This window comes from Gracilinanus agilis, chromosome 1, assembly GCF_016433145.1.
Source record: "Gracilinanus agilis isolate LMUSP501 chromosome 1, AgileGrace, whole genome shotgun sequence".
Classification (NCBI taxonomy): Eukaryota; Metazoa; Chordata; class Mammalia; order Didelphimorphia; family Didelphidae; genus Gracilinanus; species Gracilinanus agilis.
In genome coordinates this window covers 304,034,058-304,060,316 of record NC_058130.1, presented here as the reverse complement: position 1 = coordinate 304,060,316, position 26,259 = coordinate 304,034,058, and the positions used below count along the sequence as shown (strand labels likewise).

At 34.2% G+C, this 26,259-nt stretch overlaps 1 protein-coding gene across 1 annotated transcript in view; it reads right to left on the bottom strand.

Moving 5' to 3' along the window:
* Nucleotides 1–220: 220 nt before the first annotated feature.
* The window catches only part of LOC123251194 (solute carrier organic anion transporter family member 4C1-like), a 113,828-nt gene continuing 87,789 nt past the window's right edge, over nt 221–26,259 (bottom strand). The window contains exon 12 of the mRNA XM_044680390.1: nt 221–360. Coding sequence (XP_044536325.1) covers nt 221–360 — 140 coding nt within the window. The remainder of the gene's footprint in view (nt 361–26,259) is intronic.

Below are 26,259 nucleotides of genomic sequence, written 5' to 3'. Positions count from 1 at the left end.
GTTTTTGGGGGTAATTAATGGGTACACAATCTACTTTATTACATTTTAGCCCAAAATAAAATCTGCATGTACCTAAAAATATAATTGTTAAATATATGAAATAAATTATATAAAAATAATATACATTTTGTATAATATCCCAAAATTACAGCTGTACCATGCAGCTATAACACACCTATCTTTCAGTTATGAAATGTTCTCTTCAGTTTTTTGTATTTTTTTAAGTCTTGGTTTCAAGATTCATTCCTTGATCATCCTCTTGATTGGTTGAATGCAATGATTGACTTGTGTCTGATGGAGGCTTGTATGACATTAGTGCAAAAACATTGAAGAGGATAGTGATTACTTTACACATTATACCTGAATAATAATAATAAAAAAGAAATGCATTGATCAGTTCAAGTTTCTAATTATAGTAAAAAATATTTCTGTGAATATCATATTTGTTGACTTGATTCCATTTATTATACAAAATTAAATATATGCATTTTATTCACAAATATCTATGTTCTCATATAGCTACCCTAATTTTTTTCAAGGAAAATGGGTGCACATTTATATGAAAGTTACATAGCTCTTGGATTTCTTATAGAGTTCAACATGAAAACAAGGGATGATGGTGTTACTTTCTAAAATATGTTCATTATAAATTCTAATAAAGGCTATTTCCGAGTTTAAAACATTAAGTAAGCTCTATTTAACTTGATATGCAAAGCTTTACTCTTTCAGAATGGGACTTAAGGTTTTGCTTCACATGCCCACAAAAACTAGAAATTATAAATAATGATTGACATCTTTATTTTCCATATTTCATTAGCCATTACTATTTATATCATAATTTAAGTATCAATTACTCCACAAATCTATTCCAATATCTCATGGGGATTTGGGGAGTACTCTAGATTTTTAAGGGTGATAACTACAAAGAACATCTATTGAATTGAAAATGACTAAGTATAGGCTCAATTGATGGAATCTGTATCTATCATTTGAAGTCCATCCTAGAGCAGTTTGGAAAATCGCATCACAAGATAATACATTTGTTAGCCATACAAAATCTCCATGGTGACCTAATTGATAAAGGAGTTGTTATATATGTATTAGTGGAGGAAGTGTTCATATTGATGAAATATTGGAGCATCTGAATTCATATATACCACTGTTAGTGAATGCATGTTGTTTTAGGACAAGGGCATTAACTACTTTAAATGCTGGTGCTTTGAATGACAAATAGGAAACAAATGGAAGTAAGAATAAAGGGGAAATAGTCAATTTGAAAAAATATTTGCATAAAATTTCTCTGATAAAATCTGATACCAAGATATATAGAGACAATACTTACATATAAAATCATTCCCTAACAGACTATTGGTAAAATGATGTAAATAACAAATCAAAAGAAATGTAAATGTATTTTAAGTAATGAAAATGAAATTAAATGTAAATGAAGAAATGTAAATGGTCAACAGTCATATGAAAAATACTTCCAATCACTAATAATGAAAAAAATAGAAATTAAAACAATTCTGAAATTTCATCTTACACCTAAAACTTTGTCAAATAAAAAAGGAAAATTTATTATTTGGGGACACATACTAATACATTTCTGGCTAGTTCCAGCCATTTTGGAAAATGATTAGAAGTGTTAGAATGTTAGAAATGTAACTTAAATCTTTATACCTTTTGCTCCAAAGATACCACTACTTGGTATATTCAGAAAGAAGTCAGAGGGAAGTCAAAATATTTGCAGCACTTTCTATGATAATTAAAAACCAAAAACACAATTGTATAGCCATAGATTAAGGAGCAACCAAACAAATGATCATAAATAATAAAGACTATGAAGAATTTAGAGAAATTTAGGATGATTTATATCAAATTAGACAAAAAAAGATCGAAATACATAAAAATTCCAAAGAATCTGTGACCTTATTGATGCTATCCTAAGAATTTAGATGACAATATATACATGCCTCCTCTTCATCCTATACGTTTATCACAGGTGTCTTCCCAATGTAGTAGATATCTTTTTTGCATTCCCAGACATAATATGGATGCCAATGATTTTAAATGACAGTTAAATTTGTTTTCTTTACATCACTATGGTCATTTTTTCTTTTTCTTATTTTTTTTAAACCCTTCCCTTCCATCTTGGAGTCAATAATGTGTATTGGCTCCAAGGCAGAAGAGTGGTAAGAGTAGGCAATGGGGGTCAAGTGACTTGCCCAGGGTCACACAGCTGGGAAGTGTCTGAGGCCAGATTTGAAACTAGGACCTCCCATCTCTAGGCCTGGCTCTCAATCAATTGAGCTACCCATCATATGCTGGCAGACATGATCATGGTGTTTATTTTACATTTTATTTATTAATCTATGTTTCATAATTTTAAAAAATATAAAAATGTTTTCTGGCACATTTGATCATAAATACAATGGGGGATACAATGATTAACTTAACTGCCATAACCTTACAAATTCTTAAACTCTGTAGGGATCTGCACTGTGAGACGGATATCATTTTGTTGGCTCTGGCACCTGAGCAAACACATTTTATATCTTACTTTAAGGCTTGCAAAATGTATATATTTCCTCATTTAAATCATGTGACAACATACAATCATGTCTGTATTATTATTACCCTCATATTAGGGATGAGAAAACTAGAAGAGATTGGTTAAAGTGACTTGGCCCAGGGTCATGAAACCAGTGAGTGTCTGGGGTAGGATCTGAACTAGGGTGTTCCTGACTCCAAGCCCAGCATTCTAATCACTGTGCCACAAGGTTGTCTAATAATACATATCTGCCTATAGTTATATTTGCTGTTACTTAAATCCATTTAGTAGAGAGGGTAATAAGTACATGATTCTTAAAAGGAGAGGCATGAAGCAGAATTTTTAATCTAATTTCATTAAATCTAATTAAAAATTTTAAATCATTTAAGATTTTTAAAAATTATTTTCTCAGAGCCAATCATGGTATTTAATGAATAAACTCCAAGATGGACTTGCTTCCATTTACACACACACACACACACACACACACACACACACACACACACACACACTCTATAAGTCACCGCCATATTTGCTAACCCCATGTAGCTCAACTAGAATGTCTATTTTGCTTGTCATAAACATTGAGAGTTTTGAGGAGTTGTGATACTTTTTTCTAGTCTACAGTTCTTGATCCATCAGCAGAAGTATACTTCTTCAAAAACTCCCAGAGCATATATATTATCATCTTCCCTTAAGCTATAATGAGAAATATAGTAGTGATGAAGAGCTTCCATGTATCATGAAAGGGTTCATGAGATTAAAAGGTGACCAAAGAGGAATCTATCTTTTAAACAGTTTCTGTCAAGGTTGACTAAAAGCTTCTTTGTTGTATTTTTTTAAATGACTTTTCTATTCTCCACTTGTATTAATTGAATGATGTTTTCTTGAAATGCCACAAAAGCCATGTCTTTTTCATTCTGTCAGCTGCTAACCATCTGCTTCAACATTATAGCTTTTTTTAAAAAATACACAAATTATTGAATATTCAAGCTAAATTAATGCACTGAAATATTGTAATTTTAACTGGATTGAGCCCTCTATAGTTTATGATAACTTGATGGGACTTAGACACAGAGTCCAGTTCAAACTTAGCACTAATTAGTTTATTGAATAGTTGCAATACTAAACAAATTGCTTTCCAAAAACTGTCCATTTCAAGTCTTTCCTATTCAGTCTACTAACACAAGAGAGCTAGTTATGCTCATTTAACATAAGTGGCTGATTTCATATGTCATTTATTTCTTTATTCTACAAGCATATTATCAAATGATAAATTATATCTAAATTAAACATTTCTGCCAAACTAGAAAGTAAATTTCTGATAAGGATTTTGCTGGCTCTTTGTCTGATAAACCCAAAGATCCCAGCTTTTGGGACAAGAACTCACTATTTGATAAAAACTTCTGGGGAAATTGAAAAAAGTATGGGAAAAATTAGGTTTAGATCAACATCTCGCACCCTATAGCAAGATAAATTCAAAATGGGTAAATGACTTAAATATAAAGAGGAAAATTATAAGTAAACTGGGTGAACATAGACTAGTATACCTGCCAGATCTATGGGAAAGGAAAGAATTTAAGACCAAGCAAAAGATAGAGAACATTTACAAGATGTAAAACAAATAATTTCAATTATATTAAATTAAAAAGGCTTTGTACAAACAAAATCAATGCATTCAAAATTAGAAAGGAAGCAACAAACTGGGAAAAATTTAATAACAAAAATCTCTGACATAGGTCTAATTTCTCAAATTTATAAGGAACTAAGTCAAATAAATATACAAGAAATCAAGCCCTTCTCCAATTGACAAATGGTCAAGGAACATGAATAGGCAGTTTTCATATGAAGAAATCAAAACTATCAATAATCACACGAAAATGTTTTAAATCCTTCCTGATTAGAGAAAGGGAAATCAAAACAACTCTGAGGTACCACCTCATACCTACCAGATTGGCCAATATAACAGTAAAGGAAAATAATAAATTTTGGAGGGGATGTGCCAAAATTGGGACACTAATACATTGCTGGTAGAGTTTTGATTTGATCCAACCATTCTGGAAGGCAATTTGGAATTATGCACAAAAGGCTTTAGTAGAATGCATGCCTTTTGATCCAGCAATATCACTGCTGGATTTGTACCCCAAAGAGATAATAGGGGAAATACATGTTCAAAAATATTCATAACTGCATTCTTTGTGGTAGCAAAAAATTGGAAAATGAGGGGGTGTCCCTCGATTGGAGAATGGCTAAACAAATTGTGGTGTATGATGGTGATGGAATACTATTGAGCTCAAAGGAATGATGAACTGCTTGATTTTTATATGAACTGGAAATACCTTCATGAGCTGATGTGGAGTTAAAGGAGCAGAACCAAGAGAACATTATACACAGAAACTGAAACACTGTGGAATGATCAAATGTAATCAACTTAGGTACTAGAAGCAATGCAATGATTGAGTACAATCCAGAGAGACTTATGAGAAAGAATGCTATCTACATCTAGAAAAAGAACTGTGGGAGTAGAAATGCAGAAGAACAATACATGATTTATCACATGTTTATATGGGTTTATGATTTGGGGTTTTGATTACTCTATTACTAAAGTGAATAATATGGAAATGGGTATCAAGTGATAACACATGTATAACTCAGTGGAATTGCTTGTCAGCTCTGGGAAGGGGTAGGGAAGAGGTGAGGGAGAGAAAATGAATCATGGAATCATGGAAAATTCAATGCCATTTCAAGGATTAAATGAAGACAGTAACACTCACTGGCATCTCCTCTACTTTTATTATTTAAAAAATCTCAGTGTCACAAAGAATCTTCTTGTCTCCTTCAGTTACAAAGTTTATAGCTATACCCTTCTTCCCAAAACAACTACCTCTGCTAATTCTGTGGATATATTTTTAATGACAGATCACAGCTTATAACCAAAGACACTTAGTACACATCATTCTCATGAGCCAAGTCTGTAGTGATTAGAACCTAGGCCGAATCTTATCTGAATTCACTCTTTCTGGTTCATGTCCCCATGCAGAATAGAAAATGTAAATCCCCTGAAAATTTATATTTTCAGTCAATCTACCTTTCAAATAATAGTCTGTATAATAATCAACATCCCATACAAGTCACAAAGAGTATCTAGCTTCCTTTTCTCACTTTCATACTTGTTTGATTCCTTGAGAGTCAATTCTCTACTTTAGAATACAAATAGAATATATATATATATATCAGTCTTTTCTCTCACTCTACCATCTGAACAGGATGGACCTTTCTTAAGCTGTCTTATAAAATGTGAATAGCTTCAGCATCTTATTTTACTATGTGCTGCCTTTTTTCCCCTTTGAATGTAATCAGAATGATTTAACCTCTACTCATTCTTAGATTCCTTGATTTGAATCCTACTTGTAGCTGTTATCTTTCTTGTGACCCTCTAAAGGTTTTTAGAGTTAATTACATGAGCATCCAAATCTTCCTTCTGTAGCCCATGGCTGGAAGTGAAGCAAGACACTTCACTATTGTCCAGTACCTATGAAATCTGACATAGAGAAGGAGGCATATATTTCTTTTTCCTATTTAGTGCAATTAAAGATTGAGAGGAACTGGAAGTGGAAAGTAAAAAATTAAAGTTAATAGAAGTTTCTTCATTTTGTGATGGTAATATGCAAGTGAACTTTTGGATGTGAGCTTCATTCCTTTAGGACAGATTTTTAAAACCCCATCATATCTTCATGAAGTTTCCTCAAATTTTTGTTTCATGATCTTTTCCCAACCTATAGTCCAAATTTATAATACTCTGATAGGAATAATATCACTATTCATTATCTTCTACTTAGCTGATTTCAATTTCTTTACTCTCTTTAGAAAATTAATTATTTATTTAGAGTATTTTTCCATGGTCACATGATTTGTGATTTTTTTTCCCACCTCTCTTCCCTACCCCTTCCTGGAGCTGACAAGCATTTCCACTGGGTTATACACATATCATTGTTCAAAACCTATTTGTATATTATTCATATTTGCAATAGAGTGATCTTTTAACACCAATACCTCAATCATATCCCCACTGAACCATGTGATCAATCATATGTTTTTCTTCTGCATTTCTATTCCCACAGCTCTTTCTCTTGATGTGGATAGCATTCTTTCTCATAAATCCTTGGTATTGTCCTGGATTTGTCCTGCTTTGCTACTAGTAGAAAAGTCTATTACATTCGATTGTATCACAGTGTTTCAGTCTCTGTGTACCATGTTCTGCTGGTTCCGCTTCTTTTGCTCTGCATCAATTCTTGGAGGTCTTTCCAGTTCACACAGAAATCCTCCAGTTCATTATTCCTGCCAGCATAACAGCATTCCATCACCAACAGATACCACAATTTGTTCAGCCATTCCCCAGTTGATGGACACTCCTCTTTACTCCCTTTGAGGAGGTGATGCCATCTTGAAATACTTAACCACTCAGGTCAGTATATTTTACTTAGTTGTATTTCATTAAAAGGCAAAAACAGGGTTTTTCTAAAGCATCAAATCTTTTTTTAGATGAACAAATGGGCAACACTAGTGTATCCATGGTAGTCAAGCATATCTAGACTAATGTGGTAGTACCCAGAGTAAACACTAAAGCATGTGTGAACAAAGGAACTTTCTTCTTCCCTTGAAAGGATTATAACTTGTTTTGTTGCATATCTAAAGAATTTTGATGCTATAGGTGGTAGGTTTCTGGAAGATTAAATTTCTGGGTATGTGTGGATTATTTAGAAGAAAACAGGTAAGGCAGAAACTTTGATCCATTTAAAAGATCTGGAGGAATTGGACAGAATTTGTAGTCTTCCTCATTTAAAATGCTTAGTGCTTAGAAATTATATTCTATAAAGCAAATAGGAAAATATTATCTACATTTGCTCTTTTTGTCAATAGTGAAATGATGTAGATAGGCTACATGGTCATATGATCTATAATCTAAATGTCACAAGATTACTGAAATTAAGAAATAATAGAACTATGACTAGGTAAAGTAACAGTTTCCATGAACAGACAGTAAAATGCCCCTTCAGTAGAATGGTGAGGATGTAAACTAGGGAATTTCACAAAGAAACTAAAATAAGGCTTTGATTTGGAACTTATTGGAGTTTAATAGTCACATAAGAGTCTGTAGAAATACAGGTGGATCCTTGGCCATAAATAAATCATGACCATTTAAGGGATATGAAGTAAGAATATCATAGGAAAATTCCATTAAAGTGGAGATGATGAGGTAGGATCATGAAAAGAGATGTCAATATAGTTACGAGGATTTTTTAGAGGTATAGTTAATAAGGTTCACTATTTCCTCCTTGGCTATGCACACTATTTCCTCTATTAATGCAGCCTAAGAATGCATTAACTATTTCAATTCACATATATCACACTGTTGAGTTATTTTTATCTTGTAGTCTATTAAAATCCTTATTTTTTTCTCCTATAAACTTCTTAATAAACATCTCCCCTCAATTTTGTATATATGCAATGGGCTTTTAAAAAAAATCCTTACCTTCTATCTTAGAATCAATATTGTATGATAATTCTAAGGTAGAAGAGTGGTAAGGGCCACAGCTAGGAAGTGTCTGGAGTCACATTTGAACTCAGGACCTCCTATCTCCAGACTTGTCTCTCTAACCACTTAACCACCTAGCTGTCCCTATAAAGGACTTTTTACATTTTTAAAATTACCTTCATGTTAAAGAATTATAAAATCCCCTTATCTGACCATAACCTATTGGCTTTTTTCCTGTATCTCTGCTTTACCCTATAAAATTCCTACTCTGTCTGCATCATGATCTGGAATCCCTTTGCCCCTCAATTCTGTCCCAGATCATCTCCCTTGTCTGAATCAGTCATTTTTTTACCCCAAATTGTCTCTTTGGTGAATCAATGCAACTCTACCTTTTCTTCCTTTCTTGAATTCCTTATCATTTTATCAATTATTTTCTTCCAATTTTCAGCTTTGGATTACTCTCACCATTTATCACCTTTGTAGTGAATGAAGGTGGAGAAAACAATGCAACCATTCTGACTGTATCTGCTACAGATTTTTTTTTTTTAATTTTAAACCCTTAACTTCTGTGTATTGACTTATAGATAGAAGAGTGGTAAGGGTAGGCAATGGGGGTCAAGTGACTTGCCCAGGGTCACACAGCTGGGAAGTGGCTGAGGCCGGATTTGAACCTAAGACCTCCCGTCTCTAGGCCTGGCTCTCAATTCACTGAGCTACCCAGCTGCCCCCTCTGCTACAGATTTTTGTTACACAACATCACCTGGGTTCTCACTTTAGCAAGGCAATGCTTCTATTCTTGCCTTATCAACTCATTACCCTCATTGCAGAGCTCTTCCTTACCATAACATAACTTTAACATAACCTCTTAGCTAAGAATTTTACATCATGAACTACCTTCTCTCCCTACTCCTACACCTCCCATCACTCAAATACTTTCTGCCACTATTTCCTCCCTTTGTTCATGTCTCACAAGATGAGAAGGCATTTCACCTTATTAAAACTAACCATTCTGTCTGCTCAAGTGATCCCATTTCTTCCCTGTCTCATCCAGCAAATTGGAAGGTAAGAGTTACACACACACACACACACACACACACACACACACACACACACACACACATACACACACAGAAGCAAAACATGACCCATTAATCAACAGTTTCTGGATTTGGTTAATCACCTGTTAACTCATCTATCATTCATTCTGTCTGTCTCTCTCTTGACTGATTGGTCATATCACTTCTGCATTTGGCAGAAAACTCTTTGAAAAAGGCCATTTAGAATGGGTGCCTCTGCTCTCTCTTTTTTTCACATTCTTTTTTAACTAGAAATATAGGTTTCTGTTCTCATCATTCCACTGAAACTACTTTCTCCAAAGTTGCCAGTGATCTCTTAGTTTCTAAATCCAATGGCCTTTTCTCAATCCTCATCCTCTCCTATTAGAAATGTTCATTTCTGACACCACTCTGTCCTGGTTTCCTCCCATTTGAGCACTTCTCTGTCTACTCTGCTAGAGTCACTTCCAGATCATGCCCTTTAATACTAAAATTTGGCCACTAAAAAAGTCCAGTAGCACCTTCTGGATATTCTATCAATAATGATTCATAAAAGGGAGCAGCTAGAGGACTTAGCAAATGGAGAGTCAGATCTGCAGTCAGGAGATCCTGAGATCAAATATGGCTTCAGATACTTCCTAGTTGTGTGATCCTGAGTAAGGCACTTAATCCCCATTATTATGTGAGCCTTCATCAAAACTATTAAAGAAATTCAAATACACTATGTCTATGGTATTCGATTGATACACTAAACAATATAAAAAATGGAAATTGAGCTAGTCTGTATTTTTTCTTATTCTTCATAGCCATAATTAATAATTTTGGTTGTTTCTACTCTCATTCTCCCCCTCATTAGTATTCTCATATCCTTAAATCATTCTTTATTTGACATGAGTTAAATAAGGCTTAATTCGAACTGGTCACCAACCTATGAACTCATTTGAATTTGTCAAAAGATCTTTTGAAACATGGAGTATAGAACTGAACATAATTCTTCAAATATTTTGTGACCTACACAGTTTACAATATAATTATTATTCCTATCAAATTAAATAGTATATGTCTATTAAATCAATGGAAGTTATCATCCACTGCTGACTTATCTTTTTCATATGGACTGCTATTAAAACATATATTTTATAGTCTTCAGCCTCAGTTTTTATATTTGATTTAAACAAAACATCTATGTGTAAGGCTTTATATTTTACTCTATATACTCTATTCTGATATTGCTAGACTGAGCTCACTATTCTTCCTGTAGAGATATCTTTGGATCCTGATGCTGTTATCTATTGTATCCATTATCTATTTCATCTTTCAATCATTGAAAAATTTATTAAACATTTTCCTATAGATCCATCCAAGTAATTAATTAGCAGGACAGGGTCAAGGGCAGAGCCTAGGTCCTCCATTGGAGACTGTGTCCCTTTTTCAAAAATATTCTTTTTAGGAAGCCTGTGTTGATAGTACATTTGGGTGGTAATAGCCATTACTATAGTTTCCTGAAATAAAGGGAAATGAATCATTTTTGTATGTATTGAAATGACCACAAAAATGGTATTTCATTAGTGAGATATAGAGAACTTGGAGAAAAGCAGAAATGTTAAATTTATTCTTTTGGGACCATAATGCAATAAAAATTGCATTCCATAAAGGCCTTAAAGGATAGATTAAAAATTACCTAGAGACTAAATAACTTAATCCTGAGGAATGAGTGAGTTGAAAAATAAATCACAGAAACAATCAACAAGTTCATTAAAGATAATGACAATAATGAAACAACATACTAAAATTTGTGGGATTCAGCCAAAGCAGTCCTTAGGGGAAAATAATATCTAAGTGTACATTAGTAAAAGAGGGAAAGAATAGATCAAATAATTGAACATAATACTAGAAAAAAACTAAATTGATAACAAATTAAAATCTCTAATTAAATATCAAAATAAAAATTCTGAAAATCAGAGGAGAAAGTAAAAAAAAATTAATTAATTAAACTCAGAGTTAGTTTGTTTGAGGGAAATGAAATACATAAACCATGCTTAATTTGATTTTCAAAAAATTAAAAAAATCAAATTGTCATTATCAATATAATGAAGAGGGTAAATATATCACCAAAGAAGATAAAATTAAAGCAATTATTCAGAGCTATTTTTCCCAATAACATGGTAATAAAAAAACTAAATGAAATGGATAAATATTTATAAAAATAAAAATTGCCAAGACAGAAGAGAAATTGAATGCTAAAATTATCCCATTTTTAAAAAAGAGTATTTAAAATCCATAAATGAGCTCTCTAAAGAAAGCTAAGGAGAAAAAAAATCTTAGGACTAGATAAATTAAAACAAACATTTAAAGAACAATAATCCCAATTCTACATATTGTTTGAAAAAAATAGGTAAAGAGAAAGTACTACTAAATTTCCTTCTATGACAAAAATATGATTTTGCTTCCTAATCTAGGAAGAGCAAAAACAGAGAAATAAAACTATAGACCAATTTCCCTAAGGAATATTGATGTAAAAATTTTTAATAAAATATTAACAAAGATGTTATAAAAATGTCATAAAGATCATACATTGTGACAAGACTGGATTTATACCAGAAATACAGGGCTGGTTCAATATTAGTAAAATTCTAAGCATAATTGACCATATCAATAATGAAAACAATAAAAATCATATAATTATTTCAATCATTATAGAAAAAGCTGATGACAAAAATAAATCTTAAGAAGCCAATGACCCATTCTAGTTTGTTTTTTTAAAGCACCATGAAGAATAGAAATAAACAGAGCTCTTATTAAAATTATCTTATCAATAGTATCTATCTAAAATGCAAACATTATCTCTAACAATGATACACTTGGGGCATTTCCAATAAGATCAGGAATTAAATAAGGATGTACATTACTATAATCACTTTTATTATTCAATATTGTATTAGAAATTCTGGCTAAGGCAATTAGACAAGATAAAGTCGTTGAAGGAATAAGTATAGGCAATGAGGAAACAAAAATTACTTTTTACAAATGATGTGATGATTTACTTAGAGAATTCTAGAGAATCAATTAAAAAACTAGTTGAAATAATTAACGGCTTTAGCAAATTTACAGAATATAGGATAAAACATAAATTGTCAGCATTTCTATATACAGCAGGCACCCCTTATTCGTGGTTTCCATATCTGAGGTTAACTTTGAAGCACCTGTGAAGCACACTGGAAGTCTCTTTAGCTTTCTGGTTTTTTCAATTTTGATTTTTCTCTTTAAAAGTGTGTGTGTGTGTGTGTGTGTGTGTGTGTGTGTGTGTGTGCGCATGCGCGTGTGTGCGTGTGCGTGTGTGCGTGTGCATGTGTGTGTGCGTGTGTGTGCATGTGCGTGCGTGTGTGTGTACGTGTAAAGTAGTGAAGTGTAGAGCTAGTGGAACAGGCAGGAATGGAGGGAGAAAGTACATCTATATAGGGTCAATAAATATTTGCTAATATCTGTTGTTTTAGTGATCCACAGCACGTCTTTTGGAATGTATTCTCTATGGACATGTGGGTTCTATAAGCAACAAAACCTAACCAGAAAATGTAGAAAGAGCAGTTCCATTTAATATAACTACAGGCAGTACAAAAATGTTTTGAGTCTATCTGCCAAGACACACACAAGAACTACATGAACATAACTACAAAACACTGCTCAAATAAAGACAGATAAAAATAGAGAAATACTAATTGCTCGTGGACAGACCAGATCAATACAGCAAATAAGGTGATTCTACCGAATCTGATGCATGAATTCAATGCCACACCAATCAAACTACCAAAGGATTACTTCATGAAGCTAGAAAAAAATGACAAAATTCAATTGGAAGAACAAAGGTCAAGAATATAAAATGACACTGATTCTATTTTTTCTATTTTTTGCCAAGGAGAGATGGGACCAGTTGCGATAATCTTAGGTTTGTTTTTAATATTAAGCTTCAAACTAGCTTTTACAGTCCTCTTTCACCTTTTTCAAAAGGTTTCCTAATTTTTCTTTACTTTCTGCTGTCAAAGTGGATGATCTAATACTCTGAGGATATGCCACATTTTCTTGTGATCAAAAGCTTTCATGTAGTCAATACAGTAGAAGTACATGTTTTTCTGGAGCTTTCTTGCTTTCTCCATAATCCAGTAAATGTTTGCAATTTGTTCCTCTCCCTCTCACAATCAGTCCGTCTTGGTAATTCTAAGTTCAAATATTGCTGAAGTGTCACTTGCAGAATCTTAAGCATAATCTTGCTGATATGTGAAATGAGCACAACTGAACAGTAATTTGAACATTCTTTCACATTGCTCTTCTTTAACACTGGAATTTCAACTGATCTTTTCCAATCCAGTGGCCATTGTTTAGTTTTCCAAATTTGTTGCCATATTGAATATAGCACTTTAACAGAATCATCCTTTAGGATTTTAAATAGCTTAGCTGGAATTCCATCCTGTTCACTAGCCTTATTGTTAGCAATGCTTCCTCAGGCCCACTTGACTTCATTCTCTAGGGTGTCAGGCTCTATATCAATAACCACACAATTATGGTTATGAGTGATGTTTAACATTTTTCTTCTATAATTACTCCATATATTCTTTTTCCCCTCTTCTTAATCTCCTCTATTTTTGCTAAGTCCCTAACATTTTTGGTTTTCATCATATCCATTTTTGCATGAAACATTCCCTTGATCTCTAATTTTCTTGAAGAGATATCCATGTCTTTTTGCCAAGAATAGAAATTAAGTTCACTAGCTTATAAGGCATGTAGATAATCTCTTCACTCTTTTCATTTGTCTTGGGGTTACAATGCCTTATTTTCATTCTGTACATCATCTTATTCATTCCAAGAAGCAGTTCATCCCTTTTTTGATAATATTTTTTCCCCCAACACAACTACAACACCTACATTTGTTACATTTTTCATTCTCTGCTACCCTTGGCTCATTTTGATTTTTAGCATTTTTGACAACATTATTTTAAGACTATCTGGTTTCCTTCTCTATCTCATGTTATCTTTGCTTTCATTTTCCATACATTAAGTTAGTTGGTCAGCTCCATGTGCAGGCATACTAGTTTCTTTATACATATGCCTCTTTTCTTTACATTAGAATTGTTTTGCATTTTTAGAATTTCTCCATTAAGTGCCTTCCTTTTTAAACATTTTTATTAAAAAAACAAAAACAAAACAAAACAAAAAAACCCTTACCTTCCGTCTTGGAATCAATACTGTGTATTGGATTCTAAGGCAGAAGAATCGTAAGGGCTAGGCAATGGAGACCAAATGACTTGACCAGGGTCACACAGCCAGGAAGTGTCTGAGGCCAGATTTGAATTTAGGACATCCTGTCTCTGGGCCTGTCTCTCAATCCACTGAACCACCCAGTTGCCCCCAAGTGCTTCCTTTTTGAGGCAATTTTCCACAGTTTTAGGTCATGTGATCATACCATTCTTTTGTTTGAATATTTTGAAATGCTTTCTTCAAATCTAAAGTGAATGTCAAACTACGCTTAGTTTGTTATTTTTTTTTTCATCTTTCTTAATCACTACACCCAAGGTAATGGGTTACTTCTCAATCCTCAAAAGATTTCTACTTCATCAATGGATCCATCCTGAGCAGAATCAGAACTAGAAAAGAAACTCCTTTTGTCACTTACTCCACCTTTTAAAAGATGAGATTATCATTAAAACAAGAAAAAAAAATCTCTTAGCTTCTTTTCTTTTGCCAGAGAAAATGCTCCACTCTGTTTCGATAAAGTGAAAGCCTCGATCATATATCTATGTGAAACTTCTGTTCTATTTCCAAACTTCTCATATAACTCCTCTTTTTGTCCAGGTGAAATATTAGGGAATATATACTACCATGACTCTTCTTTTTTCCAATGATGTTCATTCAGCATTTTTCCTTTTTTGGTTATTGGAGTTCTTTACTTGAGTACTTTTTTTCTTTTTTTTAATACTATACAAAGCTAAACTTTTCCTCCTATTCCTTCTTTTTTTTTTAAATTTTTTAATCATTTATTAACAGTCATTTTTAACATGGTTACATGATTCATGCTCCTACTTTCCCCTCCCCCCCCCGCACACCGCCCCCCCATGGCCAATGCACATTTCCACTGGTTTTATCAGGTGTCCTTGTTCAAGACCTATTTCCAAATTGTTGTTAGTTGCATTGGTGTGGTATTTTCGAGTCCACGTCCCCAATCATGTCCTCCTCAACCCATGTGTTCAAGCATTTGTTTTTCATATATGATGCCTCTCCTGCAGTTCTTCCTCTGAATGTGGGTAGTGTTCTTTACCATAAATCCCTCAGAGCTGTCCTGTGTCATTGCATTGCTGCTGGTACAGAAGTCCATTACATTCGATTTTGCCATAGTATATCAGTCTCTGTGTACAATGTTCTTCTGGCTCTGCTCCTTTCGCTCTGCATCAGTTCCTGGAGGTCTTTCCAGTTCACCTGGAACTCCTCTAGTTTATTATTCCTTTTAGCACAATAGTATTCCATCACCAGCATATACCACAATTTGTTCAGCCATTCCCCAATTGAAGGACATTCTCTCCTTTTGCAGTTCTTTGCCACCACAAAAAGCACAGCTATAAATATTTTCATACAAGTCTGTTTATCTATGATCTCTTTGGGGTACAAACCCAACAATGCTATGGCTGGATCAAAGGGCAGGCATTCTTTTATAGCCCTTTGAGCATAGTTCCAAATTGCCAGCCAGAATGGTTGGATCAGTTCACAACTCCACCAGCAATGCATTAATGTCCCAATTTTGCCACATCCCCTCCAGCATTCATTACTCTCCTCTTCTTTCATTTTAGCCAATCTGCTAGGTGTGAGGTGATACCTCAGAGTTGTTTTGATTTTCATTTCTCTAATTATTAGAGATTTAGAACACTTTCTCACGTGCTTATTGATACTTTTGATTTCTTTACCTGAAAATTGCCTATTCGTGTCTCTTGCCCATTTATCAATTGGGGAATGGCTTGATTTTTTATATAATTGATTTAACTCCTTGTATATTTGAGTAATTAGACCCCTGTCAGAGTTTTTTGTTATAAAGTTTTTCCCAATTTGTTGTTTCCATTCTGATCTTGACTACATTGTTTTTGTTTGTACAGAAGCTTTTTAGCTTAATATAATCAAAACCATTTAATTTACATTTTGTAATTTTCTCTAACTCTCGCTTGGTTTTAAAATCTTTCCTTTCCCAGAGATCTGATAGGTATACTATTTTGTGTTTACTTAACTTATTTATAGTCTCCCTCTTTATATTCAGGTCGTTCACCCATTCTGAATTTATCTTGGTGTAGGGTGTAAGATGTTGATCTAAACCTAATCTCTCCCATATTGTTTTCCAAATTTCCCAGCAGTTTTTGTCAAATAGTGGATTCATGTCCCAAAAGTTGGGCTCTTTAGGTTTATCATATACTGTCTTGCTGATGTCATTAACCCCAAGTCTATTCCACTGATCCTCCCTTCTATCTCTTAGCCAGTACCATATTGTTTTAATCACTGCTGCTTTATAGTATAGTTTAATATCTGGTATTGCTAGGCCCCCTTCCTTCACATTTTTTTCATTATTTCCCTTGACATTCTTGATCTTTTGTTATTCCAAGTGAAATTTGTTATAGTTTTTCCTAATTCAGTAAAAAAGTTTTTTGGTAATTTGATAGGTATGGCGCTAAATAGGTAAATTAATTTGGGTAGGATGGTCATTTTTATTATGTTAGCTCGTCCTACCCATGAACAGTTAATGGCTTTCCAATTGTTGCGATCCAGTTTTATTTGTTTGGAAAGTGTTTTGTAGTTGTTTTCGTATAATTGCTATATTTGTTTTGGTAGATAGATTCCCAAGTATTTTATACTGTCTAGGGTGATTTTAAATGGTGTTTCTCTTTCTACCTCTTGCTGCTCTAATGTGTTGGACATATATAGAAATGTTGATGATTTATGTGCATTTATTTTGTATCCTGCAACTTTGCTAAAATTGTTGATTATTTCTACCAGCTTCTTAGTTGATTCCCTAGGATTTTTTTAAGTAGACCATCATATCATCTGCAAAGAGCGATAGCTTAGTCTCCTCATTGACTATTTTGATACCTTCAATTTCTTTTTCTTCTCTAATTGCTACTGCTAGTGTTTCTAGTACTATGTTGAATAGTAGAGGTGATAATGGGCATCCTTGTTTCACTCCTGATCTTATTGGGAAGGCTTCTAATTTATCCCCATTGCATATAATGCTTGTTGATGGTTTTAGGTATATACTGTTTATTATTTTTAGGAAAGGTCCTTCTATTCCTATATTTTTCAGTGTTTTCAAGAGGAATGGATGCTGTATTTTGTCAAAGGCTTTTTCAGCATCTATTGAGATAATCATGTGATTTTTGTTTGTTAGACTGTTGATATGGCCAATTATGTGCATGGTTTTCCTAATGTTGAACCATCCTTGCATTCCTGGTATAAATCCCACCTGATCATGGTGGATGATCTTCTTAATTACTTGCTGGAGTCTCTTTGCTAGTATTCTATTTAAGATTTTTGCATCTATGTTCAATAGGGAGATTGGTCTGTAGTTTTCTTTCTCTGTTTTTGGTCTACCTGGCTTTGGAATCAGTACCATATTTGTGTCATAAAAGGAATTTGATAGGACTCCTTCTTTGCTTACCATATCAAATAATTTGTATAGTATTGGGATTAGTTGCTCTTTGAATGTCTGATAGAGTTCACTTGTGAATCCATCAGGTCCTGGTGATTTTTTCTTAGGGAGTTCTTCGATGGCCTGTTCAATTTCTATTTCTGATATGGGATTATTTAGGTATTTTATGTCTTCTGCTGTTAATCTAGGCAGTTTATATTTTTGTAAATATTCATCCATATCTCCTAAATTGTTATATTTGTTGCCATATAATTTGGCGAAATAGTTTTTAATGCTTGCCTTAATTTCCCCTTCATTAGAGGTGAGGTCTCCCTTTTCATCTTTGATACTGTCAATTTAGTTTTCTTCTTTCCTTTTTTTATTAGATTGACTAGTCCTTTGTCTATTTTATCTGTTTTTTCAAAATAGCTTCTAGTCTTATTTATTAATTCAATAGTTCTTTTACTTTTGATTTTATTAATTTCTCCCTTAATTTTTAGTATTTCTAATTTAGTTTTCATCTGGGGGTTTTTAATTTGCTTGCTTTCTAATTTTTTGAGATGTATGCCCAATTCATTGATCTCTGCCCTCCTTAATTTGTTAATATATGCATTCAAGGATATAAATTTCCCCCTGAGTACTGTTTTGGCTGCATCCCACAGAGTTTGGTAGGATGTCTCATCATTGTCATTCTTTTCAATGAAATTGTTGATTGTTTCTATGATTTCTTCTTTGACAAATTGGTTTTGGAGAATCATATTGTTTAATTTCCAATTGGTTTTTGATTTGCCTGTCCAGGTGTTCTTACTAATTATTATTTTTATTGCATTATGATCTGAGGTTACATTTATTATATCTGCTCTTTTGCATTTGTTTGCTATGATTCTATGCCCTATTACATGGTCAATCTTTGTGAATGTACTATGTGCAGCTGAAAAGAAGGTGTATTCCTTTTTGTCCCTATTATTTTTCTCCACATATCAATTAGATCTAATTTTCTAGGACTTCCTTCACCTCTCTTACCTCTTTCTTATTTATTTTTAGTTTGATTTATCTAGATCTGAAAGAGGAATATTTACATCTCCCACTAGTATGGTTTTACTATCTATTTCCTTCTTGAGATCTGCCAGTTTCTCCTTTATGAATTTGGATGCCATACCACTTGGTGTATATATATTGAACAGTGTTATTTTCTCATTGTTTATACTGCCTTTATTCAGGATGTAATGACCTTCCCTGTCTTTTTTAATCATATCAATTTTTACTTTGGTTTTGTCCGAAATCATAATAGCCACTCCTGCCTTCTATTTCTCATTTGATGCCCAAAAGATTTTGCTCAAGCCCTTAACCTTAAACTTGTGTATGTCTACCCGCCTCATATGTGTTTCTTGTAGACAACATATGGTAGGATTTTGGTTTCTGATCCACTCTGCTATTTGCTTCCTTTTTATGAGTGAGTTCATCCCATTCACATTCATAGTTACAATTATCAGTTGTGCATTCACTGACATCTTTGTATCCTCCCCTGGACCCACTCCTTCTTCCACTATTTTCTCTTAAACCAGTGGTTTGCTTTGAGTCAGTATCCCTTATCCCCTCCCTTGATTAACTTCCCTTTCTACCTCCTCCCTTGTTATTCCCCTCTTTTTATTTTTAAAGGCCTAATGAATTCCCTCCCTTTTTTTCTCCCCTCCCTTTGACCTCTCCACTCCCCTGCTCCCTTCGGTTTATCCCTTCTGACTTTCTCAGTAGGGTTAGATGGAGTTTTTTATCCCAATGCATAATATAGCTACTCTTCCCTCTCTGGGTTCATTACACTGAGAGTAAGGTTTAAATATTACCTCTTAATGCTCTCTTCCTCCCCTTCTTATAATAGTATTTATCCCCTCCCCTTCCCATGCCCTCTTTGTGTGTAATAGAATATCCTATTTTTCTTATTCACTCAGATTTCTCTTGGTGTCCCCTACTATTCTCCCCCTCTTTCCCACCCCCATGTCATCTTAGACCATTTAGTATTCTGTCCTCTCCCTATGAGTTATTCTTCTGATTGCTATAATAGTGAATATTATAATAGTGAATAGAGTTCACTACAGAGAATTATACATAGCATTTCTCCACATAGGAATACAGATAATTAGATCTTATTTAAGCCCTTATAGAGTCAAATTTAAAAAATTATGAGTTTTCTTTCTTTCCCCTCTGTTTCTTATTTACCTTTTCATGTTTCTCTTGATTTTTGTGTTTGGATATCAACCTTTCCATTTAGTCCTGGTCTCTTTTGTGCAAATACTTGGAAATCTTCAATTTTGTTGAATGCCCATACTTTCCCCTGGAAGTATATAGTCAGTTTTGATGGGTAGTTGATCTGTGGCTGAAGGCCCAGCTCTCTTGCCTTTTTGAATATCATATTCCAAGCCTTGCGGTCTTTTAGTGTGGAGGCTGCCAGATCCTGTGTGATCCTGATTGGTGCTCCTTGATATTTGAATTGTCTCTTTCTGGCTTCTTGTAAGATTTTTTCTTTTACTTGAATGCTCTTGAATTTGGCTATTATATACCTTGGTGTTGACTTTTCTGTGTCCAGTGTAGAGGGTGATCTATGGATCCTTTCAATGTCTATATTGCCCTCTTGTTGTAGCACTTCAGGACAATTTTGCTGAATAATTTCTTTAAGTATAGAGTCCAAGTTTCCATTAATTTCTGCCTTTTCTGGAAGACCAATGATTCTCAAATTGTCTCTTCTAGACTGGTTTTTTTGGTCTGTCACTTTCTCATTGAAATATTTCATGTTTCCTTCTATTTTATCAGTCTTTTGACTTTGTTTTATTTGTTCTTATTGTCTTGAGAGATCATTGGCTTCTAATTGTTCAATTCTAGCCTTTAGGGACTGGTTTTCCTTTTCAATCTGGTCATTTCTGGTGTTCAATTTGCTTATCAGTTCATTTGATTTCTGAGCCTCACTTTCCAATTGCAAAATTCTGCCTTTTAAACTGTTATTTTCTTGCCAGATCTCTTCCATCTTCTTCAAAATCTCAGTTTTGAACTCTTCCATAGCTTGTGACCAGTTTTCATTGTTTGGGAAGGTTTGGATACTTGTTTGTCCTCCTCTGTTGTCTGGATTTTCTCTGTGTAAAAGTTGTCAAGTGTTCCAGAGTTTTTCTTGATAATCTTTTTCTTCTGGGGTTCTGGGCTTGCCATTGTTAGCCCCACCCTTTCTCAGCTTTGTCTTCACACTCAGGGTCTGTCTGTGCTGTCTGGGCTCTGGAGGGCTCAGATCTCCTTGTTCTCAGGGTCGAGCCTCCTGGTTGTCCCTGGTCTGCCCGGCTCCTTCAGCAGTCTCAGGGAGCTGCTTCCATAGTCTCGTTCTAGTCTGCTCCGGGTCCCCACTGGAGGTCTAAGCCTGCGCTCGAGATCTTTGTCCACACCTAGGGCAATGTCTTCACCCGCGCAGACGCTTGAGAAAGTCCCTGAGCTTGAGATCTTTGTCCGCGCCTAGGGCACTGCCCTCACCTGCCCCAGCTCTCAGGGAAGTCCGTGTGCGTTCTTTATCTTCTTGGGGTTCCAGTTCTTGCTGCTCTCAGGAACTAGCCCTGGAGCTGCCAGTTATTCACTGGGTGCCCCAATCCTACTTTCACTCTTGTGCATTGGCCTCTGGGCTGTACGTGGTGTGGGGGTGGGGGAGGGGCTTCTTCCTCTCGCGTTTTAGTGAGAGTTGTTTCACCCTTTTATAGCGTGGAAATGCCAGATTCCACGTACCTACAATGCTGCGCCCTGTTGTGGGGTCCCTTCCTTCGTCTGGATTCGTTTTTATGTTCCCTTTAGGAGTCCTGTATGCTTCAGTTAGGACAGATCGAGCAGCTGCTCCTTACTCTGCCGCCATCTTAACTGGAAGTCTCCTCCTATTCCTTCTGAATAAGATATTTGCTTCCTGCCTTGTCCCACCAAATTTTGGTGATGTTCTTGACATCAAGGATCAATCACCAGTTCACATTGCTTATTATTCATTGGAGTTCAGGTTGGATTATTTTTTATTAACTGTTTCCAGTATATTATTGGGAATCTCTATTGCAGTTCTCCTCCATTTCGCCCATGTTTAATGCAATCTAATCCCAGCCAAGAATATATAATTTATTTCCAGCCATGATTCAAAAATACAAATGCTAATCTCAAAAACTATCTTCTTTTAAAAAAATTTAATAAAGAAAAACACTTAACCTCTTTCTTAGAACCAATCCTGTGTTTTGATCCCCATGCAGGAGAGTAGTAAGAACCAGGCAATGGGCGTTAAATGATTTGCCCAGGGTCACAACAGCTAGGAAGTAAGTATCTGAGGTCAGATTTGAACACAGGATCTCCTGTCTCTAGGCCAGGCTCTCAATCCATTGAGCCACATAGCTGTCCTCCAGAAATCATTCTAATCAAATCTCTTTCTCTGTTGAAGTAGCAGCAATGAAAATATTAGTTGTGCTCATAAAGGCTTCTTCTCCCTTTTGACTCTATAAACCCTTCTAAAATTTGCTAAATATCTTTGTCCCAAATCAATAGTGTTTCTTCTGCTTTGACAGATCTTGGGAGTTTCTCCTTTAAGTTCCATCTTTCTCATTAATCTTAGGTTGATATGTAGGTGAGTAAGTACTCCCCAAGAATTTTTTCTTCTTATTCTTATTGAATGATTTCTCACCTGTCACCACCACCTATGTATCCACATTAATGAACCTAGGAGTTCAAGTAGATATTTCTTTTCCAGTTCTTTGAAGAAATGGACACAGGATCCAGGTTCCTCCTTTGAAGCAATAACCTATTGAGTATCTATTAATTTTGAGAATTCAGTGGCCTTTCTTATTCTGTTGCTTTTCTTTTCACATTCTTATACCTCCCAACTTCCTACTGATATCTTGTGAGTTGGGCTTTTTTGGTTTTGTTTTGTTTTTTAACATTGTAGTCACATGAGAAATATTAACTACTGTGTAAATGGAATGGCTGACACTACTCAGGATCAGGCTATGCCAATATGACAAAATGACACTATCCTCTGAATTAATTTACTTATTCATTGCCATAACAAACAATGAATGATGTACTTTACAGGAAACCAGTATTAGAGGCCGAACCAGAGCAAATCCAATGGCCAACCAACTTAACAAAAGTACAGGACTATTGAATACCTCAAACCCTGTTCTGGTGAACATTTTTTAATGAGACCCAAATTCTTCTTCATTCAAAAAAATCATTTTAAACTAAGATGTTCAACAAATAAACAGGCAGAAAATTTAGCCAGAAAGCTAATGGTATTAACTGACACAAATAAATGTTCCAAATGTATTAGTGCATTATTAACATAACTATTTATGTGCATATTTACAGTCTTTTTTATACAGAAATTTTTGTTGTTTATATACTTTTAGGAAGTTGGAAATAAGTACAGATTCAAGTTTGGTAGGAATTTTACTTACATTATTTATCAATACAGAAGCATACCAGAATGAAAGAAGTATTTGGAAAAAATGACCTTCTTTCAAAATTATAAAGCAGAAGAAAAATAAAACTAGAACTAGTAGGTGAATAAACCAGTTAAAATTCGCAAGTACAAAATTTTCAATACTAAAAAATAAAACTGAAGAAATTATATTAATCCAATCAAAAGACAATGTTCCAGTTCTTTTTTGGAGGATAATCAAGTTAGTGATATGAAAAAATTAAGTCTGTAGATCTTAAAAAAAAAAGCTAGAAAAGCAGCAGAAAATGTATGCTTGACTTTGTTTTTGAAATAATTTTATCACAAAAGCACTATGGTTGTTTGAGCTTTCTCCTATAAAATGCCTTAGTTGTAAATTTTTTTTCTAATGTACCTAGCTCCACGAATTTGTCAAAGTGAAGCATTTCTATACACAATTATTTTAGGGCTTAGCCTATATAAACTGTCTTAAATATTCCAGAACCCTATTCTTATTTCTTTTGGCAGCTCAACAGTCTCATATATGGTATTACTGTAATTGCTACATACCAAATATATGTCATTCTTAAATTAGCTATTCTATGAGTTTTTTAATTTAAATTTTTCTTTTAGCTATAAATCCTCTCCCTAATCTGAACATTATTGCCTAACAAGTCTACTTTTATATTATATAGATGGTGATCAATTGTAGCTCTTCCAAAAGACAGGAATCAAAGGGACAAGGATAGGAAGGGTTAACTTCCTATTCCTTACTTCATCTTCCAAATCTGGGCATTTCCCCCAACAGTCCCTCATGTCCAGAATTCTCTCTCTTATTTCTTTCAGCTAAAATCCTAGCTATTGCAAGAATTTTCTGGTCCCCATTAATGCTAGTGACCTGCCTCTGAGTTTATTTCCAACTTATCCTCTAAGTGTGTATATGTGTGTGTGTGTGTGTGTATGCAGTTTGTTTATAATTGTTTGTATTTTGTCTCCCCTATTACATTGTAAGCTTGCTTTTTGTTTTACCCTAAGCATTTAGCACAGCACCTGGCATTTAATAAATGCTTATTGTTATTGCTGATAGTAATAGGGGACTATAATAGAGGTCTCAGAGTTTCTTTGAAATAAAAGTATCAGGACCCCAATGGAGATGAATAGATAACCAGATAAGACTTTGACATGAATTTATATATGTATATATGTATATATATGGAATCCTAGGTAACTTCAAGATTTAGCTTTGAAAGTATATACCCTCCACTGACATCTGAGACCCAACTCTAAGTTCAGTCACACAGTAATAGTAATGATATAATACTTGTATAATTAGCTTTTCTGGAACTAGATACATTCTGAAAATTATGATATTATTCTACTGCAGCAACCTCAAGCTAATTTTCCTTGAGAGGGAGATAGAGACAGCTTAGGGGGGTATATATGTGTAATATGTAAACCTGAAAAAAACTCCAAAACCTATATGTAGTAAGTAGATCATGTCAGTTTAGCCATTTGATTCTTAGAGAATCAGAGAGTATATAAACCACTGAGTGCCACAAAGGGCATTGCTTCTTTAAAGGTCCTAATAGTGATCTGAAGGTCTTAGATACAGTTCTGGAATAATTAAGTTCTTGATGGCTATTAATGGCTTCAACAGCCATAGAGTTGGATTTGATTCAGAGTAGGTTCTACATCTGACTCAGTATATTCTCTGACCAACAAAATCTACATAAACTATTATCCCTCTTGTAGCTAGGATGGAGGGTCTGTTCACTGATAAGATAGAAATAAAACTGAAGCTCTTGTTGCTAAGTATTCACAAGTTATGGTAGTTCCTTTTCCATCTTCCATGTTTTTCCATTAGAGGGCTCAATCATTTGGCATGGAAAAGTATAGTATTGACAGCAGTTCAGTTAGAAAGGACCTCAGAGGTCATGTAGTCCCATCCTTACCTGAACAAGAATTGCCTTTCCCAATAATATACATCATATTGAAGAAATGGTCATCAACTTTCTTGTTGAGGTATTCTAGTACAAGGAAAATTACTACTTCTTCAGTCAATTCTATTTCTGGCAGCTCCAATTGTAAAGTTTTTCTAGACATTAGGGCTAAATTTGTATCCATCCAAAGTTCTTGTTCTTTCTTCTAAGCTACAAGGACAAATCTAATTCCTTTTTCTAAATGATATGCCTTAAATATTTGAAGACAGTAATCCTGTTTCCTTTAAGTTTTCTCTTTTTCAGGCATCATGTTTCTAATTCTTTCAACAGATCTTTGTATATCATGCTATTGAGCAGGGCTGAAGGAAAATCTAATGCTTAACAGAACAAGTCTAGTTCATTTTTCTGTATCACTTGGCCCCTTCCTACCTTTTCAACCTTCTTTTACTCCTTTCACAAATCCTATGATCCATCTATAATGCACTACTCATTATTCCTTATCCAGAACTCTCTATCACCTATCTATTTCCCAAGTCTGAAATGCTCTTTCCCCCAAACTCTGATTCTTAGAATTTCTGGCTGTTTCCTTTTTAAAATTTCAATATTGTTCATTATTATAAGTGAATACTCATATAAAACCAAAACACAAATAAACTAAAGTGAAAAATAGTATGCTTTGATCTGCATTCTGACTCCAACAGTTCTTTCTCTGCAATTGAACAGCATTCATTGTCATAAGTCCTTCAGAATTATCTTGGATCAGTCCAATGCTGAGAGTAGCTAAGTCTTTCATAGTTGGTCATTCCACAGTTTTGCTGTTACTATGTACAATGTTCTTTCTCCTGGTTCTACTAATTTTGCTCTGCATCAGTAGGTCTTTCCAGCTCTTTCTGAAATCATCCTGTTCATCATTTCTTATAGCACAATAGTATTCCATCACCATCATATACCACAATTTGTTCAGCCATTTTGCAATTGATAGACATCTCCTCAATTTCCAATTCTTTGACACCACAAAAAAAGCTGTATAATTTTTTTTTCTTACAAATAGGTCCTTTCTTCTTCTTCTTCTTCTTCTTCTTCTTCTTCTTCTTCT